The sequence below is a fragment of the Centroberyx gerrardi genome, chromosome 7 (genome assembly GCF_048128805.1).
Source record: "Centroberyx gerrardi isolate f3 chromosome 7, fCenGer3.hap1.cur.20231027, whole genome shotgun sequence".
Taxonomy (NCBI): domain Eukaryota; kingdom Metazoa; phylum Chordata; class Actinopteri; order Beryciformes; family Berycidae; genus Centroberyx; species Centroberyx gerrardi.
This window is the reverse complement of record NC_136003.1, coordinates 19,412,138-19,436,900: the sequence shown is the minus strand read 5'-3', so window position 1 is coordinate 19,436,900 and position 24,763 is coordinate 19,412,138. Positions and strand designations below refer to the sequence as shown.

Genomic DNA, 24,763 nt, shown 5'->3' with positions numbered 1-24,763 from the left:
AGGTTAAATTTCATTTCAGATATCAATGAGCTGAAGGTGTTTGTTGACCTGGCCTCCATCTCTGCTGGAGAGAATGACCTGGATGTGGATCGTGTTGCTTGCTTCCATGATGCTGTCCTTGGCTACTCATCAGTGCTTTATGAGCTCAAACCAGACTCAGGTTTTCAGGCCTTCAAGGAGGTCCTGAAGAAGCTCTGGAGAGCTTTGGAGAATGACAACAATCTACCAAAAAAACTGGTGAGAGGAGACCTTCAGTACTGTACTACTAAAAATACTTAAATTACTTCACAACACAATTGAGTATGTTTCTTCTGTTCCAGCGTGACACTGCACGCCATCTGGAATGGCTTAAGACTGTGAAGGACAGTCATGGGTCAGTGGAGCTGTCGTCTCTCTCCTTAGCATCAGCCATCAACAACAAAGGCATCTACCTGATAAGTGCACAGAATGTAAAAAAGGTAAATAAGAAAATCAAAGATATTATCATTGAATTCCTACTGCCATGCAATATGTTTTTCACTTAGAATGCAATGGCATTAAAGGTCCCTTCAAAATTTAAGTTTGAGAGTGTTTATGTTTTTCAATCCAGCTGAGTCTTGACACAGCGTTGAAGCTACAAATTCCAGAGGAGCATGATGAGGGCCTGGAGATGCGCTGCTATTCCCTGGAGGACCTGCGGGAGCTCCAGAACAAACTCATGCTCATGTCTGGGAAAGGGGATCAGGGGCAGAATGAGGTGGATCACTTTGCTGAGGTACATCTAAGTGTTTTATTTTGGTGTAATTTTATAGTATATATACTATAGTTCTAAAGTAATTATGGAATCTATTTAAAATAAAAAGCTAATTATTTAAGATTTTAATTTGTTTTATAGTTTAAAATGCTTGATACCTTGTACTATAGCAAGCTTGTATATTTTAAAGATACAGCTAGTAATGCTTTGTCTTTTTATTTCTAACAAAATACACTGTACTTAAATTTTGGACAAAAATAATATGCATAGTTGTGACTGACTGTTAGTTTGCATTTATTTCCTCAGGTTTTTGCCAATGTTCAAAGACTATCCGAGGCATTCATAGCCCTGTACACAGCTGGGAATCCTCTGTTCAGATACTGGGAAGCCCAGATCAACTGCAGTTTAAGCAGCCAAGAACCCAGCATTATGATGGACTTCAACCTGGGCAGTGTGCTCAGTGTTGTCATTGTGGAGGGCAACATAGAGGAGCAGCTTCCTGAACTTTGTAGGAAAATGGAGAAGTGCCTGGACTACTGGATGGATTTTGTGGACAAACAGAGATCCCAACATTACTATCTGAACTACTATACAGCAGAACAGATTGTCTACCTTTGCAGTAAGCTGACTCAGCAAAATGTGACCAATGTGGAGGACCAAGTTCTCATGATGCTCTCCTTTGTCAAGCCAAACTGTACAGCCTCAGATTTGAGGCATGTCTGGCATGCACTCCAGTATGAAATTCTCACCAAACAGCAAGAACAAAACGAGGACATTGAATTTCAGACTTTTGTTGTACTGCCAGGAACTGCGGAGGAAGGCCCAGATTTCACAGGAGAGTTGGATCCTCTGCCAAGCCTTGTGGAACAAGCAAATGGGTCCCGAAAATTTGATTTGATATGGAATGCTTATATGAAAGACATGAAGAATTTTCTTCCGCACATTCTTGATACAAAAAGCCTTGGACGACTGTTGGAAATACTGGCCAACAAAGAAGATGAGCGTGAGGAAGACATTTCTGAAGGGAAGTACATAAAAAGGGAGCTGCCTAAAGGCTTGGCCATTGGAAATCCAAACCTTATTGTTTGCCCACATGATGAGGTCTTGACATCTTGCATCTCCATTTACATGAGCAGCGAACATGAGGTACTGCCCACATATGACGAAGTCCTCCTGTGCAACTCCTCAACACCCTATGAGCAGGTGGAGCTGTTCCTCAGACGCTGCTTCAATGTGGGCTACAGAGGACAGAAGATCTACTCTCTACTGTATGGAGATCTGCTGACCTACGACGTGAGCTCCAAAGTTGAGAGCTTTTTTCAACGAATGAAAATGCAGAGCAGAAAAGACTACAGACTTGTTATCATCTGCAGCTCAAACAGAGAACATGCCTACCTTCCCTCCGCCTTCAGCCAGTACAGATTGCACATGGTCCCCCAGGAGCCATTGGCTGGGATCCAGAGGTACCTCCAGAGACACTACACTGTCCCAGCAGATCAGTGCAGTGCTGCAGCTGCATTCAAAGACAGACTGTGCATTGGAGTTGTGTCATCCAAAAGAGCTGGTGTTGGTGCGTATAAGCTGCTTGTTTCAAATTATTACCTGCAGTGGGGGTTAATACTTCACTGCTAAGGTTGTTGCTACCTGGCATAATTACTATTATTTTCAAAATTTCAGGTAAATCTCTCTACACGAAGAGGCTTTATGAAAAACTGAAGCACTCAACCAAAAAGCCCTCAATGCTGAAATGCATTCGCTTGACTGAGCCAAATGTTGATGAGAATGTCATCCTGCAGTCTCTGTTCAACAGCCCCAAGAAGAAAGAACTCACAATTTTCCATTTTGATGTCACATCATCGGTAATAATGAGTCTCATGCAAAGTAATGTTTGGCTTGTTGTAATTGACATATCTATACACATTCTGTCTGGTCTTAATGTATTAAGTATCTGTTTTGTGTTCATCCTATTGAAAAGGTGCAGAAAGGCCTCCATGAATTTCTTTTCAAACTGCTGATTCTGCGTTATCTGATGGACTCTGAGGGAAAGATGTGGAAGTGCAGCAACAAACAGCTGTATGTCATTGAGATTTTACAATCAACTGTGAATCCGCCCAGAACTACTTCACAGCAGGTAACAGTTTAACAAGTGCTGAAATTTCATTAATAATTTAATTCTAAACATTTACTAATCTTAGATTGTGTTTCAATCTCTATTTTCTTCATAGGCTCGAACTGTGAACAGCTCATTCATAGATGTGTTCCCAAACATTTTCTGCCGACCACCTAAAGAGGTGTTAATGCTAGAGATGAGGAAGCAAGAAGATCCCACCATTATGAACCCTGAAGACCCACTGATGGATAATCAAGAATTCAGGAGTGAAGCCTTCCAAAGACCATACCAGTATCTCACACGGTTCCATAACCAGGGAGAACTTGACACCTTCATATGCCATGGTGTTGAAGGGTCGCATGTGGAATGTCTACAGATGCTTCTCATGTACTGTGGCATGATGGACCCATCCTGGGCAGAATTGAGAAATTTTGCATGGTTCCTAAACCTTCAGCTGAAAGACTGTGAGACATCTGTTTTTTGTGATGTTACTTTCACTGGGGACACTCTAACTGGATTCAAGACCTTTGTGGTAGACTTCATGATTTTGATGGCGAAGGACTTTGCCACTCCATCACTCAGCATCTCTGACCAGAGTCCTGGGAGGCTGCAGGTGGACCTGACTGGTGTCCGGGATGAAGACTTGGCCCCTTTTCTGATTAGGAAGAGATGGGAATCAGAACCACATCCATACATCTTCTTTAATGACGATCATGTGTCCATGACCTTCATTGGTTTTCATCTTCAGCCTAATGAACAGAACTTTGTAGATGCCATTGATCCCACTTCTGGAAGGGTGATAAAAAGAAACATCATGACAAGGGCGCTGTACGAAGGCCTGAAGCTACAGAGAGTCCCTTTCAACATTGACTTTGATAAGCTTCCCAGAGGGGAGAAAATAGAACGAATCTGCAACGTTCTTGGAATCCAGTGGCCTCTTGACCCCGATGAAACATATGAGCTTACCACTGACAACATATTGAAGATGTTGGCAATCCATATGCGGTTCAGGTGTGGCATCCCCGTCATTATCATGGGAGAGACAGGGTGTGGTAAGACTAGGCTCATAAAATTCCTTTGTGAACTGCGGAGGAGTGGAGTGGCCACTGAAAACATGAAACTGGTCAAAGTCCATGGAGGAACAACTTCAGATATGATTTACACCAAAGTCAGAGATGCAGAAGCCATTGCTTTTACCAACAAACAAGACTATGGATTTGACTCTGTTCTCTTCTTTGATGAGGCAAATACCACAGAGGCCATCAGCAGTATTAAGGAGGTCCTCTGTGACAAGACAGTCAAGGGAGAAAGTTTGACACGCCAATGTGGATTGCAGATTATAGCAGCATGCAACCCTTACCGAAAGCACACAGATGAAATGATTCAGAGGTTAGAATCTGCAGGCCTTGGGTACAGAGTTCGAGCCGAAGAGACAGATGAAAAGCTTGGGTCCATCCCTCTCCGCCAGTTAGTGTACAGAGTTCAGGCATTGCCACCAAGCATGATTCCTCTGGTGTGGGACTTTGGACAGTTGAATGATCACACAGAGAAAATATACATCCAGCAGATTGTGCAGAGAGTAGTTGAGGTCAAGGAAATCGATGCAAGTAACGTCAAGTTGATCACAGATGTGCTTTCAGCCTCACAGAGGTATATGCGGACAAGAAAAGATGAATGCAGCTTTGTCAGCCTGAGGGATGTGGAACGCTGCATGCAGGCTTTTGTGTGGTTCTATGAGAACCATGTGATGCTTTTTGAAGAGCTTGAAGAGTTTGAGAAAAATCAAAATGCTGAGAAGAATGAAAGACACCAGAGATATTCAGAGGTTAGAGACCCTGTGCTATGGTCTCTAGTTATAGCCATAGGAGTGTGCTACCATGCTTGCCTAGAAGACAAAGACAAATATAGGCAGAAAATCAGCAGACGCCTACCAGACGGGTACAGCCCAGTGAGAGTGATGCAGGAAATCTCACTCATGCAGGATCTACTTTTGAGTGGTGTGCCGTTGGGGGAAACCATTGCAAGGAACAGTGCACTCAAAGAGAATGTCTTCATGATGGTGCTCTGCATTGAGCTTAGAATCCCCCTCTTCTTGGTTGGAAAACCTGGAAGTTCAAAATCTCTGTCTAAAACTCTGGTGGCAGATGCAATGCAGGGCCAAGCGGCTCACTCTGACCTCTACAAAAGACTTAAACAGATCCATTTAGTGTCTTTCCAGTGTAGCCCTCACTCAACACCAGAAGGCATCATTAACACATTCAAGCAATGTGGTCGCTTCCAGGAAGGAAAGAACCTGGATGAGTACATATCCGTTGTGGTCCTAGATGAGATTGGGTTGGCTGAGGACTCCCCCAAAATGCCACTGAAAACCCTCCATCCACTGCTAGAAGAGGGATGCATTGATGATGAGCCACTACCACACAAAAAGGTTGGATTCATTGGCATCTCCAACTGGGCTTTAGACCCTGCAAAGATGAACAGAGGCATCTTCGTCTCCCGTGGTGACCCTGATCAGAAAGAACTCATTGAGAGTGCTAAAGGCATATGCTCATCTGATGCAATGGTTTTGGAGAAGGTCAGGGATTTCTTCCAACCCTTTGCCAGGGCCTACTTGGCCATCTGCCGTAAACAAGGAAAAGGATTTTTTGGCCTACGTGACTATTACAGCTTGGTTAAGATGATTTTTGCAATGGCCAAGGCTTCTCAACAGAAGCCCAGTGCAGAGAAGATTGTGGAGGCAGTGTTGAGAAATTTCAGTGGCAGGGATGATGTGAATGCAGTTACTGTCTTCACCAAAAGGCTGCAGATTACACCCAACCTGGAGAGCATCAGTGCCATTGAGTTTGTGAGACAAAACATTTTGGCAATCGGACAGGAAGAAGAGTGCCGGTACTTGCTGGTTCTAACAAAAAACTATGCAGCCCTGCAGATCCTGCAACAAACGTTCTTCTCAGAAATTGGTCAGCCTGAAATAATTTTTGGCTCCAGCTTCCCCAAAGACCAAGAGTATACCCAAATATGCCGCAACATCAACAGAGTGAAGATCTGCATGGAAACGGGTCAAACTGTTGTGCTTCTAAACTTGCAGAACCTTTACGAAAGTCTCTATGATGCTCTCAACCAATACTATGTCTGCCTGGGAGGACAAAAATATGTGGACCTTGGACTGGGAACCCATCGTGTCAAATGCAGGGTGCACGAAGACTTCCGGCTAATTATCATTGAGGAAAAAGAAGTGGTCTACAAACAATTCCCAATACCTCTCATCAACAGGCTGGAGAAACATTACTTGGACATCCACACTGTCCTTAAAACTGAGCAGAAGAGACTTGTGGATGAGTTGGAAAGGTGGGTTGCACAGTTTGTGTCTCTCAGCGGTCAACATGCAGTGGTGCCTCAGACGTACAAGTACCTACCACCAGATGCCTTTATTGGCTACCACTCAGACACATGTGCTTCTGTGGTTCTTCAAGTCATAGAAAAGCAAAAGGAGAATATGGAAATCTCCGATCCTGACAGGAGAGTACTTGATGAGGCTAAACTCATACTGCTCAACTGTGCTACACCAGACTCAGTGGTGCGTCTGGACTGCGCAGCTCTCCCCAAAGTGGAGAGTGAATATCTCTCCAGGGTCTACTTCGAAGAGCAGAATAACAATTGTTTGGCTGACTTCATACTTGCTCACACAAATCAGGATCTCCATTGCTGGTCTTCCTTCACAGAGGTAATTTTTATACAATTATACATTTATTATACAACTTAAAACAATACAAAAACAATTTTATTGTTATACAATGCCAATCTCAGAAATACACTGCAGTCGTTCACCAAGTCTTTATTAATTCTAATTTTAATCCATAGGTGACAACATTCTCCAGACTTCTGACCGCATCTGACTTGGAACCACTGGAGCAGGTCTTGCATAATGTAGAGCTTCTCTCGCTCCAGCAGTTTGACACAGAAAACTCCTTCCTCAAGAAGATCAGGTTTGTTGATATATTGGGTAATGTATCAATGTACAGGGTGCTAATTTACCATTGTTACAGCTCATTAACCTGAAATTTACCAGTATTCTCACATTACAGAGTACAAGTATTTTGCTAGTAATGTGCAATAAATAAAGCTATGAAAACAGATATTATAGTAAATAACTTGATTGTTTACTAGCAATTACTGATTTGTTTACTTGTAAAGAAACTTGAGACAATAACAAGTGGATACTTTGCGTCAGAAGGCAATTATACGCCTGAATGACGCCTGAATGACTGAATCTTTTACCATTTTATTTTTCTGAAACCATACTGTAAGGAAACATAAAGGATCACCTATTTAGTGTCATAATGTTATTCAGATATGCAAAGTTCTGTATTGGTATATTTAAGACGGGCCTAAAAACCTTTTTATTCAGGAAGGCTTTTTCATGTTAACTCTTGTTAGCGATCATTTTCTTCGTTTTTGTTTTTTATGTTTTTTTTGTTTTTAACTGTGCACTTTGAGAGTCACTGTGAATGAAAAGTGCAGTACAAATACAATGCATTATTATTATATTTGTCTATGAGGAAACGGTAAGGTGAGAAAAGTATTCAATAATTAAGGTTAATTAGAGTTTAGTACAATCTTCAATTCATTTTACTAGTAATTATCATGTAAGTAGATCTGTAACTGCAATAAATTAGTTTAGGATAATACTAATAATTACAGTGAAATTTACTGCTAATGGAAGCGTAATTTATATGAACGCCAGGCCTACTTGGAATTTGAAGCATTTCCTATGTTGTATCATGCTATCCAAATATCATTACATGTAAGCATTGTCCTGGAATGTTATACACATTCCAGGACTAAAGGGAAAATGTAGTTTCTACCATGGTTTTTAAACAAATCTGTAATTACTAGTAAAGGATCAAGTTATTTACCTAATATGTTTCCTTAGCTTTATTTATTGCACGTTACTCTGTCCTTAATTTAATTTGAGGTTAATGATTAATTGTAGGTTACGGAACCTAACAACAGTCAATTAGTTTACTGTAAGTTACTGTATATTCCATTGATTTTGCTTTGAATTTTATTATCTCAATCTGACATAATCAAATCACTGTTGTCTTCTAGGAGTTTCCTCACAACTGGAAATGGAATCAGCAATGCCCCCTGCAACAAGATCCTGATCATTCAGTGTGATTTTGATGAAGCTTCTCATAGCGCCAATCTTATTGCATCTGCAAAGTAGGTCAATATTTTCTGTCTAATAAGTATGTGCAATGATGTGGTTTTGCCATACTGAGTTTTGCTGTTCATTGTTAGGTATTCATCCATAAATGAAATCAACAAGATAAGACCAGAGAACATGGGAAGCAAGGTGTTTGTCTACTTTATCACCAAACTGCCAAGAATGGAAGGAGGGTCTTCCTATGTTGGATTTCATGGAGGTGAGGTGGACAGAACTTGTGAATTTACATTTACTATCACATTGTTTTAACAAGATTTGAGAATAATAACCTGAGACATTTTAACCTTTACAGGCCCCTGGAGATCAGTTCATATCGATGACCTCAGAAGGTCAAAAGATATTGTTTCAGACATCAAAGCCTTGCGAAACATGACAATCAGTCAACTGTTTGAAGAAAAGAGGAGTCAGCCTGAAGGTAATTGATTGATAATTAATTGGCAGTGGTTGATAATTACGTCTTTGTTGTCTTTGATAAAATATATTTTCAGTAAAAATCTTTTGCGGCACTGAATTACAAAATTTCTTTATGTACAGCCATGGAGGTAGATGACATGTACACTGAGAACGAGCAACAAGAAGCAGAGCTTGAAGACCAAGCTGTGAGTAATCAGTCCTCTAATTTGTCCTCACTCATTTATAATCTACATGGTTATAAATCTGTAGAGTGAGATTCATGACCGTTGGGCCCATTAAGCCTGTTTGAAAACCCATTGTATAATTTCAGAAATACATGGCCATCACTTAGCAAATAGGTATTCTTTTCTTCTTCCCGCACAAAACCTACTTTTTTTGCAGATAGGCATTTTTGTCTGACAGCAGTGACTCGTTGTGTGCATCTTTTGTTCTGGGTTAGTTGTGTTACTGGGTTTTGACCTGCCTGTCCTCCTGCTGCAGGGCTGGGATAATGTTGTGGACACCACAGCGCTAGTGCGGAGCTGTGTGCAGAGCGCTGTAGGCATGCTGAGGGACCAGGTGGAAAGTGGCTTCCGCAGTACCAGAAGAGTGGAGATCCTACTGATGCTCCTCAGTGACAATGACGAAATAAAAGGTAGTAGCAACTCGGAATTATTTTCAGTTCTTCTTTGTTCCAACACATTACAGCACTCACCAGGTTATCTGTTTTATGTTTCTTATTAGCTGAATTTCTGCAAACTGTGAAGAGGCACCTTCACTCCTTGTTGGTGACTCATGATGGAAACTCCATCAAAAACAACTGGGTCATTAAGGAGGCCTCCAACATTGATGCTTTGCAGGAAGGAGGAACATTCAGGTGAGGACGAGTTTCCCCTAATACACAATTTTCCATAACTGCACTACATCAATGAAGGGTTTAATACAAGCTGTACGTTTTGAAGCCAAGGAACCATTTATGTGCCTATTTATTGAACAGCCATTTTAATCGATTTTGGGGTCATAACAGGCACACCCTGTGGAAGCGTGTCCAGGCTGTGGTCATCCCCTTCTTGGCGCAGCTGGTCTCAATCATTGACCGTGACCAAAACTTGAACATCCTGCTAGATAGCAACTGTGGTGAAGCTGTTAAGAAGCTGTGGTTGGACATCTTTGGCAACGATAAACTGTTGGATGTCCCATACGTAACACTGGACCGCAAGTAAGTGGTGTTAGTGATGTAATTTGAATAAAGGTTGCCATTTTCATTGTAACTTCTACTAATTTGCACTCTGCATACTTCTGTATACTTTGTCCTTTAATTATTGTATCTATATCCTGTTCTCTATCACAGCTCTGAGACGAGGACCATCCTTGTGCAGAACTACTTTTCCGCCGACAGGAACGTTGGCTGCAGCATGCCTTTCAGCTGGAGGATCAAGGACTACCTGGAAGAACTTTGGGTTCATGCCCTTCTGCATGAAGGTAACTGCCTGTAACACAGGAGTTTTTGTGGATAGGTATTTAAGCAATATGTCACTGCTGTGTTTTTGTCATGTCTTTTTCACTTATTTTCACTTATGACCCCATGTGTCTGTTGATAGGTCACACTCAACGCCAGTTTGACGAGTTCTTTTGGAGGACACCATTGGGCCGATACATTGCAAAAGCAGACCTGGAGATGCAGACTGAGTTTTTCTACCGCTACCTACAGGATTTTATCTCCATGACGATGAATGTGTCTTGTCAGGAAGATCTTAAGGTTGTTTATTTATTTACAGGCTTTATCTATGATCCTTTTGGACCGTGAGTTTTAAAGCCCTGTTTGTGAGATGGTGTGTGCGTACAGTATACACTTGCATGTGCTAATTCATATTGTCTGCTTCTCTAGCTCTTGTGTGCTGCTTTGAACTGCTGTGTCAATGAGCTGCGATTGCGCAACAATGCCACGGATAAAGAGGTGACATCTCTTCCGTGGGTCCATGCTGCTTACCACGAGTTCAAGAACCGACTGCAGAACCTCTCCAGAATGATCTGCATCGAGCCACAGGTGACCCAGGTCCTCTTGAGGAATGCTCACGCCAGAGATGGGGAAGAGCTGGTGAGTCTCAAAAATATCTATTACAGTATTTAAAATGCTTTTTGTTTGTTCCATGTCATTTCAGATAGGATTTTCATTTCAGAATGCAAGATATTTATATTACATTTATTTATGTTAGGCTAGGAGCATGTTTTATTTAATGCTTTTTATTGCCAGTTGACTTGGCTTTGAGGTGTAGTGATCATATTCCCCTGCCTCCAAGGTGCTAGATGTGTATGCCGCTTTTGCGTGTGTGGAGTACCTAGAGCCCAAGGCCCTGGACACCGATGCCCATCGGCAGGCATGGCTCAGGCAGGTCAAAAAGCTCCAGGTTGCCATCGAGCTGATCTGCTCTGAAGACAGTGTGAGACGCTATGGAGAGAGGAGCAAGACAATGGTCTATAGAGTCCAGTAAGTCCAGTTTAATCAAAGATTTTCAAATTGTTCTAGTGGGACAGTTGTACATGCTGAGCTTTTTTAGATACTACTTTTAGTTGTATTGAGTTTGGTGGCCGTTTCTTTATTTTGCGGTTTTGTTTAGGACTGGATGGAACCGGATCTTTTCCCTCTCTCTGTTTGTGGAGCACATGCTGTTGGGCATCGAGGAGGTGGAGAAGAAGCTGACACCTTTAGTTTTAGAGCACACACGAAGGCTTGGCCAGGTTGGTGTGGTCTGATCATGCAAGACTTAACTTTTCATGAGATTAATTCAATGAATGACCTTAAAACTGCTTCCACAACAACATGTATTACCTTTGTTCTCCCATCAAGATTCTGGAAAAGAATTCAGACCTCAAAACTCAGCAGTCATTTGAGGCAGTGATTGATTTACTCAAAACCTGCAAAGACGGAGCAGTTGAACGCATCTTCAGGTACAGATTCATCCTCATCTCTCTTGTCCTGTATTTTGCCTGTACTGAATTACCCTCTAATGCATGTATCATCTAGGTTTGGTCACCAGCTGTGTCCTGTGTGCATGGGAGACCCCCAAGATCCCCTCTGCCTGCCGTGTGAACACATCTACTGCGTGGCCTGCATCAGACAGTGGTTGGCCCCTGGGCAGATGTACTGTCCCCTCTGCATGCAGCCGGTTCCAGACGACTTCCCCATGGGTCCTTCAGAGGACATAAGGTAGGCCACTGCATGAGAATTAAAACATGCTTTTATTAATTTGTTTCATTACTCAGTAAAAGCACAGATACAAGCTAAATTGAGGAGAGAAATTAATGCCATTGATATTCTTTCCTTCTTTTGGAGGGGGTGAAATGTTCTTTATTCCTCTCATCAGTCCAATCAATTGATGATGGACTTTTTTTCAGTTATGTGTGATATCATTTTTATCAACATTATCATTTGGCAAGCTCAAGTCTCTTATTCTATTAACTATAAATGAATGAGGCCACATTATTGCCACATTAGCAGACTCTCATTTGATTATCACTAGGTTTGTGAAACAAGCTTTGTTTTTGTGAACTATATTGACGAGAAACACCAGGGCCGGGTTCGGAATGGGATACTACTCACACTATACACACTACATGCAACATGTAACTCTATGACACGTTTGGTATGGTAGTATCCCATTCTGAACGCGGCCCTGGTTTGAACACCAGCTTACTGCATCACTACACAATCTAAAACAAATATTTACTTGAACAGTTGTTATTTTAGGGCATAGGGCCCGATTCAGGCCTTGACCAAAGCACCACGCAGTGGTGCTCATAGAAAGTTGTTTTTTACATGTGCGCCCCACTGGGCCTATTCCAAACCTGGAGTTATCCTGTATTCGTGGCCTCCTGCAAGATGTGTGCAAGATGTGCACTTGAGGTGGTGAATATGTAAATCAAGGCGTGTCTGTCTTCACATTATGATACGGCAGTACTGACTTAAGCCCAGTTTTCCTTTTTTCCATACTCAAAATCCTGCAATATGTCTACTGCTACTATCAGTTTCCTGGTGTAATACAAGAAATCTACATGCAAATAAATGCCAAAGACAACAATTAGAATATGAATTGTTGAGTCACAAAATTGAAGCAAATTAACTAAATGTTTAAATAATTAAGTCGTTTTGTTGTTTCTTGTTTCCACACTTATAAATAGCTTCACTTCACACACAAGTCAGTTGAATCTTTTTAAGGGATCATCACAGTAGATGGCACCACCAGAGCACACAGAGGGTGCCAAGATATCATTCCAATGTGCATCCAGCATTTGAGCGTGGATAGGGCTTGGATCATTGAGGTGTGCAGTATTTAAAGGCAAAACCTCAGCAGAAATACATGAAAAGCAGAAAGGTCCATAGTACAATTTTCCACCATAACAATGGGAAAGAAGCCATGGTTTTGAACAAACCTGTGTGCAAGCAAAGACATGCCTATAATCCTCAGTGCACACACTGAATCATCCATGTTTGATTAGGAACAGCTCAAACATGCAGATCTCAATCCACGTAAGACCTGACTGACTTCATGCAGTGTGAATGTGGCCTATGTGAACAATGCTATGAGGGAAAGCCTGCTTAACTACGTTGTCACCATTGTTTCATGTAGGGTTCTTATCAACCAGCACGCTCAGTTCAGGAAGCAGTGCAACGCTTTCTTCATAGACCTGGTGTCTACTGTGTGCTTCAAGGACAACTCTCCCCCCTGTCCAGCCGTCATTCTACATTTGCTGTCCTTCCTCATGGTGGAGGCCGGCCCTGTTCCCATTCTCAGAGGTAGGACTTTCTCCTAACCCTGACCACTGGTGTGTTTGTGTCTGTTGGTTGGTTGGCTCTTAATATTGTTTCTTTTTTGCCAGTTAATCGCCAAATTCTGACAAAGGTGCTCTCTCCGTTTGATGAATCGGTGGATAAAAATCCAGTGGTGCGCTCAGTAGTGCTCAAACTCCTGCTGAAATACAGGTGAGGAACTAGGGCTGCGCATTGCTCATATGTAGGGCTTCCAACATTTCCAACATACAGGTGTCTGTCAATGTTGTTTAAATACCATTGTTTTTTTAAGCTTCGATGATGTTAAAGGATACCTGCAGCAGCACCTGACGGCGGTTGAGCAGAGCAACATCTTGGAGGAGACCGACAAAACTGAACTCTACTTGTTGTACATTAACTGCCTGGAGGTATGCACGAATGCAAACTCTATGTTTCCAGTAATGCTTTTCATTTATTCTGTCTAATGTTAGTCTAGTCTAGTTCTTTTGTATATATCGTTTTTTCACTTGCACTTTTAAGTTGAGCACTTCGTTTTTCTGAACTAAAGAACCGTTTACTTGCAGTGTGCAGAATTTTTTTTCCCATTTTTCTAGTTTACAATATTTTGATTCTTGCACCTGCGTTACAAATTACCTTCCTCTGAGCGCAACCAGCATCTTTACTTTTTTTCTAGTCTAGTCTAGTCACACATGTATATTGTAGCATCTTACATAGTGATTTCACAGTGTGAATTCACTTTTGCCACCGTTTCATTTATCTAGGATTCCATGTTTGAGCGGTTGCAGTTCCGAACCGCAACAGAGCAGCAGGCATGTCTGCAGGATGAAAGAGCCTTCCTGCATGACTATCTGCAGTCAGACGCTGTCTCTGCTCACACGGCCACTGTAGAGTACCTGCAGCAGGTGGCCAGGGTGCGCATGGACATGGATATGGCTGCTGGCCTGCTCGTGGAAAGACTGTCTGCTGCAGGTGTGTAATCTTGATCATATATGTGTTTCTCACATATACGTCCTTAATACCCAACACATTATCTCAGGACTTCTTTTTTGTTCTCTTTAAATTGAAAAACTTGATTGATTGGTTGTAATGCTCTACAATGCATTCATTTGACAGAAATATCATTGTACTTTCATATTTATCCTATACCAGGAGCCCAGGAGGGTGGTCAAAGTGGAACCACAGCCTTCCTCTCCAGTGTGGTGGACCTGTGTAGGCGCAGCAGGAACAACTGGTATCGTGTCTACTTGATCCGCAAGATCTGCAGCCAGCATGGAGTAGAGTTTGTCCAGAAACTCCTCAAAGTGAAAGAAGTGGTGTGGCTCTTCCCTGAAGAAGTTCTGCAACAGGTGCTATTATCCACATTGTGGTTCTCTATATTGGCGTCCATATGAAGGCAAGGCAATGCCTATGTGTAATGCTTGCATTTATCAAATATTCTGGTTTAATTTTAACACCTACACTTTCATTACACATTACCTCAAGAGTCAAGAAGGCAGCCCCATAGACCAGTATCTTGTGTGTGGAGAAGCCTACAAGACTATCAGAGATGCTGTGGCAAAGGCAATGATGGAGGGCAAAGTGGACGGACTGGAGGAGACTTGCAAGGTAATGTTGCACCACATTTTTCTTTGTAACTCACTGATCAATTTATGATCACATGACATTGCTTTTGTATGCATGTTTTAGTTTTGGATGCACGTTAACATGTGGGAATCCTGTTTTCAGTTTATAAACTCTTATTTGTTCTCTGTCTGTAGGGGTGTAAGTGCTTGCCACAGACGACAGCAGTTTACCTGCTCTTGGCATTGTTCAGAGAAGTCACCACTCTCCACAGAGCAGCTGATGCTAACTTCCATCCCAAGCCTGAGGTAGATCCTTACACCAAAAGCTAATGATCTATTCTCATACAATCTAAGGGCTTTTCACACCAAGCATCTTTGTGGCGGTCTATTTGTGTACTCCTTTAGTTTGGTTCTTTTGGGCAGGTAAGAACAATACCATTTGAACTCGAGTGCGCACCAAATAACCACATCGAAACCGCCTCAAAAAGCAGATCTCCATCCTCATCCAAGCAAACTGCGAAGAGTGAGGAGTGAGAACGTAATCTGAACCAACTATAAGAAACGACCCCAAAATGCGTGGTTTTATGGGTATAAGAAGAAGGATGTTGGACATCTAATAGCCAGCAGTTAACTTATGCTTGGAAAACCGAGTATAGCAAAATATACTGAGTCTTGACTGATGCTCATATTTAGCTATTTCTTCATGTGTTCTTAACTTGTATGACCACCAGAAAAGGTAAATTATCGCAATGAGTGTAGACAAGTCTATCATGCTTAGCTAAAGTTACAGGGGCTGGAATTGAGTTTGTTTTTAGTACCCCCTCTACACTACCCAAAATCTCTAACCTTGCGGGATGACAGGTTACCAAAACTCTGTCCGATAAACAAACTACTTGTGAGTCCATGTAACTTTTGTTTACAAGCCCTGGTTCACTTGTAATTGGGCAGTGTGAACCTAAATGAACCAAATACAACAATACAACAAAGTTAACTTTTCCACTCTGGTTTGGACCAAAGAAAACCTCTCTTCCTGCATTGGTCTTATTTTTTATGCCTCTTTGTACCTACAGCAATTGAAAGCCCTGCTGGCCTACATCCAGGCTTCCAGAGTCCTTGCCAGTCCAGAGGTGAAGGCCTTTGCCCAGGCCCTGGTGGCCAACCGCCTGGGGCCACTGGCTGTTCGGCCTGGGGCCTCTGGTGCCCAGTGTGTGCTAGTGGAGCTAACGGTTCACCTGGCTGCTGTCTTGCTCTGTGGGAACCAGGGGATCCTGGCTCCCCTGCAGCAACTGGCGCTGACACCTGCCAATATGCAAGTACGTAAACTGTCATCCGCTTTCAATGTTGGCAATTAGGCCTCCCCTTCTTTAAGTGAATTGAACATTTTTACATTTGTTGGTACAGAGAGCTTTCTTGCCCACCATGCCAGAAGACATGTTGGCAGTGGCTCATCAAGCTCTGGGACCGGTGCAGTGGTACCGTAAGTAACAGACAAGAGAATAAAACCCTCAAATTATAATTTTTTTAATACTTGATTATGTTATTCAGAAGTCAATTACATTATTAGGTTTTACAATTCTTACTTTTCAGACACTTTTTTCATATATGCAATTTTTTTCTATAGGATAAAGAAAGGAAAGATAAGTGGGAAAGGAAAAACAATTACATTAAAAAAAATGAAATTAATAAGAAGCTAGTAAAGATTAAGATTAACAGGAAGTTACCAGTTGTCAAGAGTTAGTACATTTTCACATGGATTATTTCATTCACATATGTTCTCTGGTTGCATGTGGTGTTTTAATACACAGTGTCAAGGGGCATAACCTTTGAATTCATAACCTTATCAAACTCTCAAATTAAAGTATGCCAGTTGGAGATATTACACACTGCCAAACATAATAAAAAAATGTTTACACTCTCTATAGATTGTCCAAATGGTCACCCCTGCACCATTGGCGAGGTATGTAAAGTTCGCAATGAGTCTTTAATACTATAGCATGCCTTTCTTCATAGTCTATCCTTTTTATATTCTCATTTGCTTTTCTTGCTTCTCCAGTGCGGCCAGCCCATGGAGCAAAGCCGTTGTTTGGACTGCGGTATTGTGATCGGAGGAACCAACCACAGACCTGTCGAAGGATTTCGTGTTGTTCAGTTGCAGTAAGCGGGTCTTTAAATCAGTAATTCAGGAAGAAAATTTGTTTGGAATTTGTAAATGTGTTTTTAACTTTTTCGTTGCCTTCCCACAGGGGCGACCGCACCCAGACAGGCCACATCCTCGGTGACCCTAGTCGCAGGGACAATCCAGACATGCTGGACACCAAGAACATTTCTCCTGTGCCCTTCAACATTGTCCGCATGCTCACCCACATGGCCATGCTGCTCGGGGTCAGCAACCACACACAGGTAGCTTGCGCTTATGACAAAATAGCCATATTGGACTGTCAGAGAACGCCGATCAGTGGTCAATTACTTGGAGTGTCGTTAATACGCAGCCCACCATTGCAGTGATGGATTGATGGTGATATCCTGGTATTTACACCAAATGGGTCTGAGACTTGTTAGTCATCGAAAGTGTCTCTGTTTCTAGCCCATCTCTACCATCATCAAGCCTCCGGTCCGTGATCCAGGAGCGTTCCTGCTCGCTCACCTGCTGAAGGACATGGAGCATCTGACCAGGTCACTGGGCAAGGGGACAGACGACACGGTCAACGCTGTTCACCTGCTCATCAGCAGCCTCCTGGAACCCCACCAGTCCCAACAATGTAAGGAACAACTTCATTTTCAAACTTAAAGTGGTTTATGTGTAATGGGGGAAGTTATAATGGTGTGTTATTAGGGCTCATGGATCAAGTTTGCCCTGCACAATGTTATTTCTAGCTTTCCAAATGGTCCAGGTTTATATGGTAACTTAATTACTTGAGACACATTGAAATTATTATGTTTTTTTGTTTGAGGCCTGCCAGCTAGTTTACATTTTGTCCCTCCTTGCCAAAAATGTTGGGGCACACCTAGGTCCACAGCGTTACCTTGAGTTCCACTGTTGAACACAATTTACTTTGCCTTTTCTCTCAGGGCCTGCTCCTTATGACAATCTGCTCTCCACCAAAGAGGCCAGAAATGGATGGGAGATGGTAGTAAGCAACACCATCATCATACCTCAGCTGAAGGTAAAAATGCATCCGGCTATGTATTCGTTCCATCTCTGATTGTGCCTGTTTTTAAGAGATCTGCATATGATAACATGTATTTTCTCCTGTCATCTTCTCCTCCTCAGCATTTAGACAGACAGCTAAAGGAGGTGAACACATTCATCCGGGGTGACTCGCGCGTCTCTGCCAATCCCATCATCAAGCTCATGTTCGGGGATCCTCGTCTCTTCTTGGCCTCACTTCCCCAAGACTCTCTGATCCATGGTTCAGCAGTGTGGAGCTGCAGAGAGAAAGTGTCTCTGCTGAGCCTCACCCACATTGTGGGGCAGAATGATGGCAAAGACACCCTGCCTGTGCTCTGGAGATTTCTGCATAGGGTAAGAAAAAAAAAAGAAAACAAAACAATGCTGGCATTTCTCAATACCCGACATAACCCGCGTTCCTGCTTATGGTAGTTTTGCGAAGCTATTTTCAAATGAATGTGTCATAATCTGTCTGGCACCTGTGTGCACATTGTGCCTTGTCTATGGCAATGTTTTGGGGAGCAATTTTTAGCCTATCCTGCCTGTGTGCACTCTCACTAAAGAGAAAACAAGGCAACATTTACAAGAAAATCAATTCATACATTCAGTCGACTGCAATGTAGCAAGAGATTAATTTGGTTAAGGAACATGTTATTGGGTTAAATAAAGAAGACATACTTTTTGATTCTACTTCACAGTCTTCACTTTAAAGAAGATGCATGGAAATGCATAATGACAGCATGTATTGCCATTGCTATGATTAAGTAAACTAAAGCAAATTAAAGTTGATTATTTAAAAAAAAAAAGCCTATGAGCCTATGCCCTGCCCTTGTTTGCATGATGAAATTATAGTGGAGTCCAGTGAAATGCACGAGATCTGCCTCTTAACCATTAATGCCCACATCCCACTTGACTTTGTTTTGGAAAAACTACCCATCAGGGTCATGCACTGCAGTTTCCGCAGCGACTAAAAATTTTGTGTTTGTTTGCCTTGCGTCTGCTTTTTATAAGTCTGCCCACAATGCCCAGAAACCTTAGGCCTTTTGGAATTAAAGTCTTAAGCCAGTCAGAAAAATGCGCCTGAACTGTAAAAAAAAAAAGATACAGATGCATGGAAACTTGATATACTGCCAGACCAGCTCAATTACACAGCAATTTTGTATTAATTGTTGTATTGTTTTGAATTTCACAGGCTTTATAAATGCTGTTATTTACAAAGAGCAATTGATCACTGATTATTCATGAACACGTCTACTGGTTGTTACTTGTATCAGGAAGCAGAGCTCCGGTTGGTGAAGTTCCTTCCTGACATCCTCACACTCCAGAGAGATCTGGTTAAGAAGTTCCAAAACATCACTGACTTGACCTTTGGCACCATTGCCGAGTTCCTCCACAGTCAGAAAGCAGGTATTGGAAATAACTAATTATCTACACCAGCCGTTTTTCCAGTGGCGCGGCTCACTTTCACGAGAGACACAAAGTTCCAAGCAATCCCTAATTACTGCCCAGAAATGTCATAATACTAGCAAAATATAAAGACCTGTTGGCCAAGTAGTGAATTGTTCTAAATTAGAGGGAGAAAATTGTTACGTGTGATATTTTTGTTATCAATTTTCTTAAAAGAGCAAAATCTCTTCCACAGACTGGTTGAGAACCACTGATGTGGATGTATATAGGATGTATATGATGCATGTATATGATGTGTATGTATACGTATGATGTAGTATGGTATATGACATGTATATGATGGTATGTAAAGCCCTTTGAGACTTGACTGTGATAAAGGGCTATATAAATAAACAAGACTAGACTGATCTGCACAACTGTATCTCAATCTAAAATGGCTGACGTGTTAAATGCATTGCAAGTCTCATCTCTGGAGCTGAATTATGTACAGTTGGGATTAAATGGTTGGTTTCTACATTTGTACCTAGTTTCTCTGAAGGCCTGGTATGAGAGGTTCATCAAAATCTTCCTGACAACCTGGAATCAGCTCCGGGTGTCTCTGGCAACCAATGGTAAATACAAACACAAACTATACATCACACTTAGCACGATTATAATTACTCTAAACCAACATCCTAAACGTCTTTGGGTTAAAATGTTGTCGTTCAGGTGAGATCAAGATCCCGGCTGAGTTCTGCCGGGAGGACCTGGACCTCACCAGCGACTTCAAGGTGCTGCTGCCACGGCGACAAGGCCCGGGCCTCTGCTCCACGGCCCTGGTCAGCTACCTCATCGCCCTGCACAACGAGCTGGTCTACTGTGTGGAGAAGCACACCGGAGAGGAGACCAGGTGGGGGCGCTGATGTCACACTTTACTCACTTGTACATGTTTGGCTTGAAGCACACTGTGGTGAACTTCTGTAAAAGAATGCTGGGTTAGTGTGAAAGTCTCACTCAAATGCATTCCACATTTGTATATCAGCTATGTTCCTATGATTGAATGGGAGATTGATAACATTTCAATTGTCAAATTATAGCTGGATAGTGGGTAAGATAAAGTAACTATTTACATTTACTGAAGTTACTGTAATTGAGTAGCTTCTTTGTGCACTTTTTTGAGTCTTTTTTTAAAGACAGTAATTTTACTTTGACTTAAGCATGTTTTTACTGAAGTATTGTATTCGGCTACGTTTTAAATCACATTCATTACAGAGTACAAATTTTGTGGCTCTCCATAAGCAACAGAAACTGGACCAACGTAAACGGACAAATTGTGGAGCCCTTTGCAGTGAACAGTCAGTCAGCAGTAAAGTAATCTGGCATTACTTTGTTTGTACACTTTATTTTGTATTTTCCAAATTTTCCAATTTAATGAATCAAGGTTGAACTCTGTCCTCTCGTCCTTTAAGAACTGCATGGGAAAGATCACATCTAACAGCGCTCTATTTTCGAAAAAGCAACTCTAACTTTTACTCTACACATTACACACAGTACATTTTAAATGAGCTACTTTTTACATTTACTTCAGTAGATTTTTAAACCAGTACTTTTACGTATACTTAAGTAAAATGTCACCAAAGTAACAGTACTTAAACTTGAGTGAGACATTCCAGTACTCTTTCCACCGCTGGGTTGACTGTCGTGTTTTTTCTCTCCCTCAGCTACAAAGTGAGCCCTGCAGATCTGACTGACCTGCATGTGATTCGGTATGAGCTGGACAGGGACCTGATGCCCCTGGTCCTGTCCAACACCCAGTACAGCATAGAGAGAGGCCAGGAGACCCTGCATGAGTACGACCTGCCCAAGATCCAGCGGCAGATCCTCACCCGCTTCCTACTGGGCAAACCTCTCATCACCCTTAACGTGAGCGAATGAAACAAAAGAAGAAATCACTCCTATTTGCTTGTATGATTGTTAAGATTTTGTATTCCTCATTCCCCCGTCTCCTCACCACAGGGTATTCCAACACTGGTGAACAGGCATGACCGCAACTATGAGATTATTCTCAAGGATGTCAAGGGGAAAGTCAAGCAAGTAAGTTGTGATATCACACAATCAATAGCCCACTGGCTGTATCCACAAACCATTGATTTCCCACATAGCCTTCTAGCCTACATGAAGCGTGCTGCTGTTTATGTTCCCCCATGACCGTGCGCGACCTGTGTCTGCGTGCCAACAGGAGCCTCTTCAGACTCTGACCCTGTTTGCCCTGGCTGGGGAGCTGCAGTCCTACAGCGAGGTGTGTGAGGCCCTGTCCACGGTGGAAGTGGCCCTGGGCTTCCTTGCCATGACCGGGGGAGAGCCTGACATGCAGCTGGCCAGCTACCTGGAGGAGGTGCTGCAGATGGGAAACCAGATGGCTCCACACATCCTCAAGGTCAACTTTATCTGAGACTGCCGCCGTTACGCACACAGACGCGCTGGTTATCTTCGCCTCTTGCACTTTGGCTCCTTTGGCTTGAGTACAGCGGCTAGCCTTGACAGTTTTGTTACTCTGTATTAAAATGATTTGCCGAATATCCCCACACTGACAGACAAAAACACCTTTTTTTATCTGCTCATTTTGATTGCTGTCATTTTTCACTAACCCTGAGTATTGGATTTAAACAAACAAGGTCGTGTTGTGTATGGGTGTTTTTAATTTGTGTGTGACATGAGATACGATGTCTGTCTGTCTTGCCCACAGGCCCTGAGCATGTGCAGTCTGAAGCACTGTGTGGCACTGTGGCAGCTCCTGGCCTCACTCAAATCAGAAAACATGCTGCGCCTAAAGAGGGTAAGGCAACACAACAATATGAGTATAATATAGAGGGAGAGGTCGTAATAACAGTAGTAGTAGTAGTAGTAGTAGTAGTAGTAGAGATAGTAGTAAAGCTGTATGATTTTAATGTCAGATCATTATAGGGTTGGATATGGCCAGTTTAGATACCTTTGCTTTATAAAAGTGCAACACTTAACATCTTCCCTACGTTCCTTGTGTTCATCAGGATCCGTTTGTGGGAATCTCGGAGGAGTACAAGCAGGCCCTGGGCGAGGAGGAGCGCAGGCTGCTGACCGGCTTCTTTTCGAAGAGTAGCGCTGACACTTTCCTGCTGGAGATGCACGAGTTCCTGCTGCTGGTCCTTAAGAACCCACACGCACCTGACACCTACAGGCCCGACTGGGGGTAAGAGAATGAGCCGAGACCTGCTGGCTGTTACTTGCAGGGTTCTTGCGCAGGTTTGGGAAGTCTTAAAAAGTATGGAAAAGGATTTTCTTAATTTGCAGGTCTGAAAATGTAAGGAAATTGTGAGAAAATAGTGATTAAAAGTATGGAGAAAAATATATATTTCCAGACTTGTGTTCTAATTAGGCTGTATACTTTTATATGCCAGAAAAAAAAAATCCACATTTTTATGATAAAGAGTAATGATTGGTCGGCTGAGATGGCACAAAATTTCAGGCCATGGCAAATTGCAAGTTTTCTGAGAGCTACAGACAAAAAAGTGTTTTGGAAATTTTGTAAGAAATATATTTGATATATTTGTGGAATTTAAAGTCTGGAAGAAGTCTGTAATTTTGAAATGGGAAATGTGCAAGAACCCTGTATTTGACATCTTGGTTGCTGTAGTTACATCTTGACAAAAGTAAAACATTATGTTCTTGTATCGTTCAACATGCCACATCTGGCTATGTTAATCATGCCATCCAATCAGATGTATATCTAAAGTACTGTCTGTCAAAGTTACAAAGTGCTTTACAAGGCAACAACCGGACATTTACAATTCAGCTTTAAAACAAGGAAAGCAAAAAAGTGGCGATCTGAGGCTATATCAAGATATGAGACTTGCGTGTGTGTGTGTGTGTGCGTGTGTGTGTGTGTGTGTGTGTGTGTTGACATGCCATGCCAATAACAATCTGAGATCAGACTTAAAGTGTATGGTTTGTCTCTTAAAGCTTGAAAGACACGCTGGTGTCTTACATGGAGCGCAAAGACCTGGACATCCCCGCTGATGTGGAGGAGCTCTTCCCAGAGGAGATCTGCCTGTCCCAGTACATCGAGGCCTGGAAGTTCATTGTAGTCTTCAAGCAGGAGCGCAGTCAGAGATAATCAGGGCGAGTCAGAGATGGAGTGGAGTTTATTTTTTTCCTGCCTTTTTTTTTTTTATTTGATATCATTCAGAGGCCTCAGATAGTGTTTACAATCATGTTGATGAATACAAATCTAATTGCAGTGTTATGGATAAGTCATATATTGGATATTTTACACATTTATGCATGTGAGATGTGCCTTTTTGAAGAGCACTGACATTAAGCTTCAGAGTGCCACAGCATAATTACACATTTACAACTTCCCTGTATAAAGAAGTGAACTTTAATTTCTGTAGAGGGCACAATGCAACCTCATTTGTTTTTTTCTTGAAGTTGAAAGAATTATCTGTTTTTGTTTTGCATAATTTTCTATTTTTCTAGGCAATTAATACTGTGTGCACAGTGTTTCCTTACTGCTGAAAGTCTTTCTGCTTGCACTTTATTGTAATGTGAATTTCTCTGCCCCAGGGTGGCAGCAGAGAAAAGGCAGAGTTCTGTCAGAATTTTGTCTTAGACTCAGGTACAAAACTAGACATGTACAAAACTAGGCATGTCCCCATAATTAACTCTGGGGACTGAAAATCAAATTAATCTCAATCACTTAACAATCAAGAAACAGTTTAATCACTCTTTAGACTTTGCTTAATTCGAAAGATGTTTTGTCACTCATACCCTTTTAAGAATTTATTGTATATCTGGCATCTCATATGTAAAAGCTGCCGATTGCCTTTCTTCCACTTTTTAAATTCAGTGTCTTAGAGAATACAAAGCACATTGTGTTAAACACCGTTTTTTGCATTCTTATGTTTGGACCAGAATATTTCCAGTTTGTTTTTTGTGTTTTTTCCATTTCATCTGTATTGAGTGAAATAAGATGAACAAAAATATAATCAGTACTTCTTTCAGTTACTGCCTCAGTTGTCAATTATTGCCTCAATTGTGACTTAATTATTTTATTAAGCTCGCCACTTGGTTTTTCCATAAGGAGGAACTTTTTGGGGGACAATGTTCATAGACTTCCATTCATTTTGGATGCTGATGCGCTTAACGTTTTATCTGTGGCAGTTGCCTCGACTGGTCAGTAGATGGCGCTGTCTCTGTAGCATATAGGAAGTCGCTTTCCAAATTTTTTAAAATGTACCAACAGTTGTGTGTGTTTTGTGGTGGAAACCGGCTGTTGCCATTGTGGTTGGTCGTTTACCTGTAACGCCTGTCAAATGTCGTGCAGTCGGTTGTAATAACGGCGAGAAACTTTATCGTTAC

The 24,763-nt window shown here is 41.9% G+C and overlaps 1 protein-coding gene across 1 annotated transcript in view; it reads left to right on the top strand.

Moving 5' to 3' along the window:
- LOC139930941 (E3 ubiquitin-protein ligase rnf213-alpha) overlaps positions 1 to 24,405 on the top strand; it is a 36,806-nt gene extending 12,401 nt beyond the window's left edge. The window contains exons 22-67 of the mRNA XM_078284427.1: positions 20 to 237; positions 321 to 458; positions 590 to 754; positions 1,040 to 2,303; positions 2,411 to 2,592; positions 2,709 to 2,864; positions 2,959 to 6,567; positions 6,705 to 6,829; positions 7,953 to 8,066; positions 8,145 to 8,269; positions 8,363 to 8,485; positions 8,605 to 8,669; positions 8,965 to 9,118; positions 9,208 to 9,340; positions 9,491 to 9,682; positions 9,815 to 9,945; positions 10,065 to 10,222; positions 10,352 to 10,561; positions 10,764 to 10,951; positions 11,082 to 11,202; positions 11,312 to 11,412; positions 11,489 to 11,671; positions 13,092 to 13,258; positions 13,342 to 13,444; positions 13,545 to 13,659; positions 14,014 to 14,221; positions 14,402 to 14,598; positions 14,735 to 14,857; positions 15,010 to 15,120; positions 15,885 to 16,127; positions 16,216 to 16,291; positions 16,737 to 16,771; positions 16,868 to 16,968; positions 17,058 to 17,214; positions 17,399 to 17,573; positions 17,884 to 17,978; positions 18,086 to 18,337; positions 19,258 to 19,390; positions 19,918 to 20,001; positions 20,099 to 20,279; positions 21,091 to 21,292; positions 21,386 to 21,463; positions 21,609 to 21,806; positions 22,116 to 22,205; positions 22,417 to 22,595; positions 23,366 to 24,405. Of these exons, the coding sequence (XP_078140553.1) occupies positions 20 to 237; positions 321 to 458; positions 590 to 754; positions 1,040 to 2,303; positions 2,411 to 2,592; positions 2,709 to 2,864; positions 2,959 to 6,567; positions 6,705 to 6,829; positions 7,953 to 8,066; positions 8,145 to 8,269; positions 8,363 to 8,485; positions 8,605 to 8,669; positions 8,965 to 9,118; positions 9,208 to 9,340; positions 9,491 to 9,682; positions 9,815 to 9,945; positions 10,065 to 10,222; positions 10,352 to 10,561; positions 10,764 to 10,951; positions 11,082 to 11,202; positions 11,312 to 11,412; positions 11,489 to 11,671; positions 13,092 to 13,258; positions 13,342 to 13,444; positions 13,545 to 13,659; positions 14,014 to 14,221; positions 14,402 to 14,598; positions 14,735 to 14,857; positions 15,010 to 15,120; positions 15,885 to 16,127; positions 16,216 to 16,291; positions 16,737 to 16,771; positions 16,868 to 16,968; positions 17,058 to 17,214; positions 17,399 to 17,573; positions 17,884 to 17,978; positions 18,086 to 18,337; positions 19,258 to 19,390; positions 19,918 to 20,001; positions 20,099 to 20,279; positions 21,091 to 21,292; positions 21,386 to 21,463; positions 21,609 to 21,806; positions 22,116 to 22,205; positions 22,417 to 22,595; positions 23,366 to 23,519 (11,312 nt within the window). The 3' untranslated portion in view covers positions 23,520 to 24,405. The remainder of the gene's footprint in view (positions 1 to 19; positions 238 to 320; positions 459 to 589; positions 755 to 1,039; positions 2,304 to 2,410; positions 2,593 to 2,708; positions 2,865 to 2,958; positions 6,568 to 6,704; positions 6,830 to 7,952; positions 8,067 to 8,144; positions 8,270 to 8,362; positions 8,486 to 8,604; positions 8,670 to 8,964; positions 9,119 to 9,207; positions 9,341 to 9,490; positions 9,683 to 9,814; positions 9,946 to 10,064; positions 10,223 to 10,351; positions 10,562 to 10,763; positions 10,952 to 11,081; positions 11,203 to 11,311; positions 11,413 to 11,488; positions 11,672 to 13,091; positions 13,259 to 13,341; positions 13,445 to 13,544; positions 13,660 to 14,013; positions 14,222 to 14,401; positions 14,599 to 14,734; positions 14,858 to 15,009; positions 15,121 to 15,884; positions 16,128 to 16,215; positions 16,292 to 16,736; positions 16,772 to 16,867; positions 16,969 to 17,057; positions 17,215 to 17,398; positions 17,574 to 17,883; positions 17,979 to 18,085; positions 18,338 to 19,257; positions 19,391 to 19,917; positions 20,002 to 20,098; positions 20,280 to 21,090; positions 21,293 to 21,385; positions 21,464 to 21,608; positions 21,807 to 22,115; positions 22,206 to 22,416; positions 22,596 to 23,365) is intronic.
- The last annotated feature ends 358 nt before the right edge of the window (positions 24,406 to 24,763 follow it).